This window comes from Sinocyclocheilus anshuiensis, unplaced genomic scaffold, assembly GCF_001515605.1.
Source record: "Sinocyclocheilus anshuiensis isolate Anshui unplaced genomic scaffold, SAMN03320099.WGS_v1.1 scaffold389, whole genome shotgun sequence".
Classification (NCBI taxonomy): Eukaryota; Metazoa; Chordata; class Actinopteri; order Cypriniformes; family Cyprinidae; genus Sinocyclocheilus; species Sinocyclocheilus anshuiensis.
The window spans coordinates 1,470,902-1,478,192 of record NW_015536494.1 but is presented as its reverse complement, the minus strand read 5'-3'; the positions used below and the strand labels follow the sequence as shown (position 1 = coordinate 1,478,192).

The 7,291-nt window shown below is 37.2% G+C and overlaps 1 protein-coding gene across 15 annotated transcripts in view; it reads left to right on the top strand.

Annotated features, from left to right (window-relative positions):
- Positions 1–7,291, top strand: part of rims2a (regulating synaptic membrane exocytosis 2a) — a 182,726-nt gene that overhangs the window by 74,368 nt on the left and 101,067 nt on the right. For all 15 annotated transcript variants that reach the window (XM_016483405.1, XM_016483386.1, XM_016483365.1 and 12 more), the window contains one exon: positions 1,133–1,953. In XM_016483405.1, the coding sequence (XP_016338891.1) occupies positions 1,133–1,953 (821 nt within the window). The remainder of the gene's footprint in view (positions 1–1,132; positions 1,954–7,291) is intronic.

Here is a 7,291-nt window from a genome sequence, read left to right as displayed (position 1 = left end):
CTTATTCCATGTGCTTATCAATGAAATACAACCACAAACCCAAGTCATATGGACACAGATAGGGGAGCAGTGGATGGATTGTATCTTTTCAAGGCTCTAAACTTTACCCTTCAGTATAGATGTAGTTTTTCCTCCTGCATCTCTCTGGGCTTCCAAGGAGCCAAAGCCTCTTATTCCCTCTGAAGATGAAACTCATATGCCGGGGACACTGGTGTCATTTGTCTTTTCCGACACATACAGCCAGCACTGTTGTAACCACATTAGCGGCAGGTTATTTTTGTAAAAACAGCATGTGTTTTAAAATGAGATGTTGCTTGTTTTTAAAAGAAATTGCAGTGAGCAGTTAGATGCTGCTGTTTTATTACAAGATTTTGATGCTGATTTTGAAAGATGAAATATTGATGATAGTCTATGTAATGACTTTAATGCCAGTGTGAAAGCTTGTTTACAAACCATTTTTCTAATATAATCCAAAGTATTACAAGAAACAGCATACTGAACTAGAAAAAAAAATGTAGGATGGGACTTGATTTATCCATCAGGAATTTATTAGATATTGAAAATGTATGGTCTTTTTAAAGGTGTATCAAAAAACAAATTTGAAGACAAACTTTTTCTTCACTAGAAATTGTGGATCATTTATCATTATTTACTCATCTTCATGTTTTTCCAAACCTGTATGTGTTTTTCTTCTTCTGTTGAACACAAAAGAAAGAAGATATTTTGATGAATGCTGGTTAACCAAATTGTTTCTGGTTGCCATTGACTTCCAAGTTCCATAGTATTTTCCCCCCTACTATGATAGTCAATGGTTACCAGCAACTGTTTGGTTACCAACTTTCTTCAAAATATTTACTTTCATGTTCAACAGAAGAAAGAAGCTTGTGCAGGTTGGAACAACTTGAAGGTGAGAAAATAAAAGTAAAATGTTCATTTTTGGGTTTACTATCCCTTTAACCCTAGGTAAAGTATGAGCAGTTTGAAACATTAAACAAGATACCAGGATTTTGAATGACCCATGATTAACCATTTCAAGTGTGAAAAGCCCTAAGGTCAATTTTATTCATTGTTGTGTTCCGAAACGTGTCTGCAATTCCTATAGCAATGTTTGCTCTTTTTTTCTGACTGACAGGAAAAGAAGCCCATCAGCAACCAGGGATTCAAACCAAAAATACGACCAAAGGGAGGAGAAGGCAGAGCGTTCGCAGTATGCCCCAGGGGCGGGCGGCATGCCACGATCGCCGTCTGACTACGGGGCCGGAGACCGCCAATGGCGGGGAGGCTGCGGCCGCTCCTACGAGGACGCAGAGGTAGCGCGGAGTGCATACCGCGCTCGACGGGGCGGCTGGCACTCTCAGGAAGAGTATCCACCTGAACCCGGCTTCCTGCCCGATGGCCCGCCTCTCAGCGAGCACGAGCTTCAGCGGCAACGGCAGGAGGAGTACCAGAACCGCTACCGCAGTGACCCAAATCTGGCCCGCTACCCAGTCAAACCACAACCTTACGAGGAACAGATGCGCATGCATGCGGAGGTTTCGCGATTCAGGCACGAACGGCGCCACAGCGATGTCTCCCTGGCGTACACGGAGATGGAGGAGCCCTTGGGGCCCCTGCGGGGTCCCCACTACTCACCAGGTCCCGGACACACCCACTGGAGGTCCAACCACAGTCCACCCGGCGTGGACTCCCTCCACAGGCAGCAGCACCTGGATCCCGTCTCGGCCGTAAGGAAGAGTAAACGAGAAAAGATGGAGAGCATGCTGCGGAACGACTCGCTCAGTTCCGACCAATCAGAGTCCGTCAGGCCGTCGCCGCCCAAACCTCACAAGACCAAGAGGGGCGGCAAAATGAGGCAGTTTTCCCTGAGTAGCTCGGAAGAGGAACTGGCCACTACACCGGAGTACACCAGCTGTGAGGATGTGGAGATCGAGAGTGAGTCTGTGAGCGAGAAAGGTAATGCAGCTTTTTATATATGTATGTACACTACCATTTAAAAGTTTGGGGTCGGTAAGATTTTTTTGCATTTTTGAAAGAAGTCTTTTATGCTCACAAAGGCTGTGTTTGTTTGATTAAAAACAGTAATATTGTGACATATTGAAATTTAAAATGACTGATTTCTGTTTGATTTCTAATATATTTTAAAATGCAATTTATTTCTGATGACAAATCAAATTTTCAACTTCAGTGTCACATGATACTTCAGGAATAATTCAAATATGCTAAAGAAACGTATTATTATTATCAATGTTGAAAACAGTTGTGCTGCTTAATATTTTTGTGGAAACCGTGATACATTTTTTTTAAGGATTTTTTTTTAATAATTAGAAAGTACAGCATTTATTTGTAATGTAAATCTTTTGTAACATTATTATTTACTGTCACTTTTGGTCTTGAATTTAATGCATCCTTGCTGAATAAAAATATTAATAAAAAAATTATTTAAATAAATCTTACTGACCCCATAAGTTTGAACTGTAGTGCATTTTAAAGCAGTAAAACTGTTGCTAATATTTGAGTTTTATTTTATTATTATTTATTATTTCATATGCTGATAACCTCTGATTGATGCTGATGTTTCACAGTGTGTGTGAATGGCCTGTGCTGTGTGAGTGGTTTGGAAGTGTGAGCAGAGACCTGTGTGTGTTTCTTTCAAGAGGAGTGATTGTGCGTGTCTGACAGTGAAACTGTAGATTATCAAGCTTCGTGCTACTCACTATATAAAGAAATTCAACTTCATTTAAATTACAAAAAATGCAGTTACTACAAAAAAAAAAAACTACATTAAAGTCGAAAACTTAATGCTGAACTGCTGTGTTTATCTAAATATGTAGCTATAAAAAAATAAAAAACATAAAAAGGACATGAATCAGTGAATCAGTTTGTTTTGAGCTGCTTCATTCACATGAACTGTCCAAATAAACCAGTTTACTGGAATGAATTAGATATCCACACAGTTTAGAAAATGGTTTTTGATTATTTCCACAGCTGTTTAAAATTGCTTGTTAGTTGCTCTCCAACACTGGTGTTCATTTACAGTATGTATGACTTGTGAATTGCTTTCTACCTTTGTATATTTGTGTGTGTGTGTGTGTGTGTTGTGTTCTCTCGGCTGTGCTCCAGTGACAGATATTGCTGTGTCTTGGTTCCCTCAGATCAGATGTAATGGGCTGTGTTACATAACAGAGGGATAGAGTGGGAAAGAGAGAGACAGAGGAAAGAGAGAAAATGCGAGGAACAGAGATGAGATGATTCTGTATTTTGAAAAATATTAAGATAAGGATTAATGTTAGAAGTGCACTTATTTATTCAGTTTTACACCTAAAGAAATGAGCAGTATGCTTGAGAAACCTGAAGACTTCTGTCATATTGGTGGCCTAGAAACAGATGTTTTATGGTACGGCATGTTAAGATCACATGACCAGCTGAATACTACTCACTTTATCTCAATAAATGCCCTTTTATCACATTATCTGTTCTGTATGCAATAAAATAATCATGGATGACAAATATTTGTAATATTTAAAAAGCATCCCAAAATAATTTACAATTATAATTAAAATTATATTTATTATGTTATGTTACATAATGTTACATTGTTATTTTATGTAGCTAGGAATATATTATTTCAATTGTGAAATATTTCTACATCATGGCACTATTTGTTCTAGTGCATTTCATTTATGCCGATTTAAATTAAGGTGAAATGTGATGCTTTTTTTAACAGTGAAACAAAAAAATCAAATGCACCTTTTGTTTGGCAGTGTGCATTCATACAGTAATGCCGTTTTTATGCGTATTAGAGTATCAAGTTATTATCTTAGCTACATGTCATGCTTAATGTATTGGAAATAATTGAGTATCTCAGCACTTTATTTACCGTGTAAACAACAAACAGTAAGGTTTTTGAACAGAGGTGCATGAATGGGTCCGGATGATGGAGGCGGGATAGAGAACTGGAGAGAGAACAACTCGGTCCGAGCCACTTATATAAGCATCCCGAGGACAAAACCCACCGTACAGTTCTACATTATTAATGTTGTGCTTTTCCAGGTTTCACAGCCACACTTATAACCAGAGGAGAGGAGTAATGCTCTCTCTGAAGGTCAGGTGAGTTTTAGGGAGGAGGGGAGAGCACATCAGGCCAGATAAGACTGCCTTTCCCGTCAGCTTTATCACACATGAGAGCCAAGCGCAGTGGAGATACGGCACAGGGATAGTAGCGTTTCTGCATGATTACAACCAGACAATCAGTCATTCTACTGGATTTCATCATTGTATTATTGGTTCAGATTATTTAAATACACACATTTTTTTCATGGTGTGGGTCATTTTATTTATTTATTTATTTTTTGAAATGTAATGTTAAAATACTCTCTTCTATCCCAGTTTAATGTGCTAGTTCAGACAACTACAAGTAGGTTGATTTCCATGAAAAGTGTAAACTTTTTTTCTGTTTGTTTGATTGGTCTGGCATAGCAACAGTGGTTAGCCAATGGTGTACATTTGGGGTGGGGCTATCTGTTTGTCTGACCAATAGCAGATGGACAGAGTAATTTGTAATTTTGTTTGGTGACGCTAGTGGTTTAAAATTTGGCATGCAACAAAATCAAAAATTCAAAAGAAGTGAATTATTATTGATTATTTCAGACTTTCCTATGATAATCTAAAGCTTTTCTCATTGCTGCTGGTCTCTGCCAAACTCACGTTACTGACACAAACATAATGAAATATAAATATGTTTATGCACCACTAGTGGCATCAGCTGGAATTGCACAACCATTCAAAGGTTTGGGTCATTTATTTATTTATTTTTGAAAGAAATTAACACTTTTATTCAGCAAGGATGCAGTAAATTTACAGTAAATACATTTATAATGTTACAAAAAATTACCTTTTCAAATAAATGTGGTTCTTTTGAACGTTCTATTATATAATCCTGAAAAAAAAAAATCACAAAAATATTTAGCAGCACAAAAAAACACAAATGTCAGGGCATGTCAAAACTTCTCCAGGGCCCCAAAACCCCCTCAGACCCCAGAGGGTTTAAATAGAAAACAGTTACTTTAAATTGTACTAATATTTGACAATATTACTGTTTTTACAGCGTTTTCGATCAAACAAATGGAGCCTTGGTGTGCATAAGACACTTCTTTTAAAAACATTTTTGAAAAATCTTACTGACCTTTTGACCTCTTTTGAATGGTGGTGTAAATTTTCATGACTACTGCATATTCAGACATACTTTTCATTTGATGTGCTGCTTTTTGCATACCATACAGTATAATAAGGAAGTACACTTATTCAGATGCAGTGAGAGCAGGGTTTGGAAATTGCCACAGGGTTACAATCTTCCAATATAGTATAATAAACTGGGTAGGAAAGAATTTTAACATTGGGGAAAAAAGCTGCTTTAAAATACTGCATTAAACACAATGTGCAAAACTTGGATGTCACTTTTGACATCTGATGTCTTTGGACACTAGTACAGATCAACTTTAGCCATAAACTGTTCTTTGTTTTGTTAGAGCAGACTAGCAGACAGTTTATATTTCGGGCTTCCTATTCTGAATGAAGGTTTTGACGTTATTTGATTTGCCGTCTGACTGTCTGAATATCAGATGCAATGAGGTGAAAGCAGGTTACCATGGCATCCGCTTGGCTGCAGGCCTGTTTTCGGATCGGAATAAGTCACTGTGATTGGCTCTCGGCTCACTCTGCATTCAGACCTGCTCTCAAAGCAGCCAAAAAACCTCGTACGATTCATGGCGAATTTTGTAATGGTCAAAAGCATGTGTGATTAGAAAACATTTGCGGTGGTGCTTTACCATCCATCCATCCATGCATCCATCCATCCATCCGAAAGATTTACAATTTTGTTATTATTTTAAAAAATAATGTTTTTTTTTGTAGTAAATAATAAATATTTTTATATTAAAATGATTTTTAATATTAAATATTTATTTGATTGTAAATAGTAAATATTTACATAGTAAATGTTAAAATTTAAAATGAGAAATGTAAATATAGCACATTTAAATTCATAATTGTTTGAAATGTATATATTTTTTCTGTCTTGGGTTGACTAAAAATGTTGACGTAATAGAGAATCAGGTCTGCATACAGCACATGCAAATGAATAGCATTCATTCTTCAGGAATTTCCCGTTTTCCATGTCATGCCAAGGGGAATCAATCAGATCGCATCTTCAGTTTCAGGCAAAGCTGTCCTATTCGAAACCTTCATGGAGACAAATATCAATACTCATTTTATGATTATACGCCATGTCGCTTTCTTCAGTCTGTCTCTCTCTGTTCTCCTGTCCCCTTCACTCGTAGTAAAAACAGCATCAATAATTAATGATCCAATTAATAGTTTACACTAGGTTTTTATTGAGTTGTCAGAGTGATGGAGAGCCATGTGCTAGCGGCCTGGGAGCTGTGCTCAGGCCTGAATCAGCACTTCTGCCTTCTGCCGAGAGCGAGAGAGAAATAGATCCCAGAACCTAGCTGCTAAGAGCGCTGCACTCTCGCTTTCACTACACAGAGAGAGAGAGAGACAGCAGCAGTGCTCCAGAAGAATAGCATTGTGTAGCTACTGTTATTGTTTTGTCCCAGGTTAATTGGGCCACTTTCGTCATTGAGATAAATGGAAAAAACATGGCCTAATTTACCTGCATTACCTGCTTTCACCCTATAGTTCACCCAGAAACGAACATTTTTCCCCTGTGTTTTTTGCCGTGTATAGTACTGTATATTATACTCTATGACTTTCTCAAGGACCAGAGCATTCAGTGGAGTACTACAAGAATAGCTTTAGGTTTATACAAAACCTAAAGCTTATACAAGAGCTTTTACAAGAATTACCCCTTTATTCTTTAGTGCATTAATTCTGACAAGTCTGCAGTTCTCTGTCATTATCACCGGCACTGGTGTTTTGAAGTTTAATGTAATGAGTCCCATGTGTAGATCAGTGTCTGTTATTAAAGCTGCTGCATGATTGGCCGCTCCGTTCATCTGATGTTTAAGCCATGTCAAGCTGATTGAGCGCTAGCATGTCTGATGATGTTAAATATTGCATGGTATTATATTTACTTAATTACTTATTTACTTAAACAGTTTCGTTAATTAATATAAAGCTAAAATAAAATAGAGATGTTAGATGAGAAACTTGAAAAACTTAAACCAAAATTATAAATGTTGACTAACTAAAACTAAGCTGAAGTACTAAAACTAAAGCTGAAATAAAAATAAATACAAAAAGTGTGTGTGTGTGTGTGTGTATATATATATAT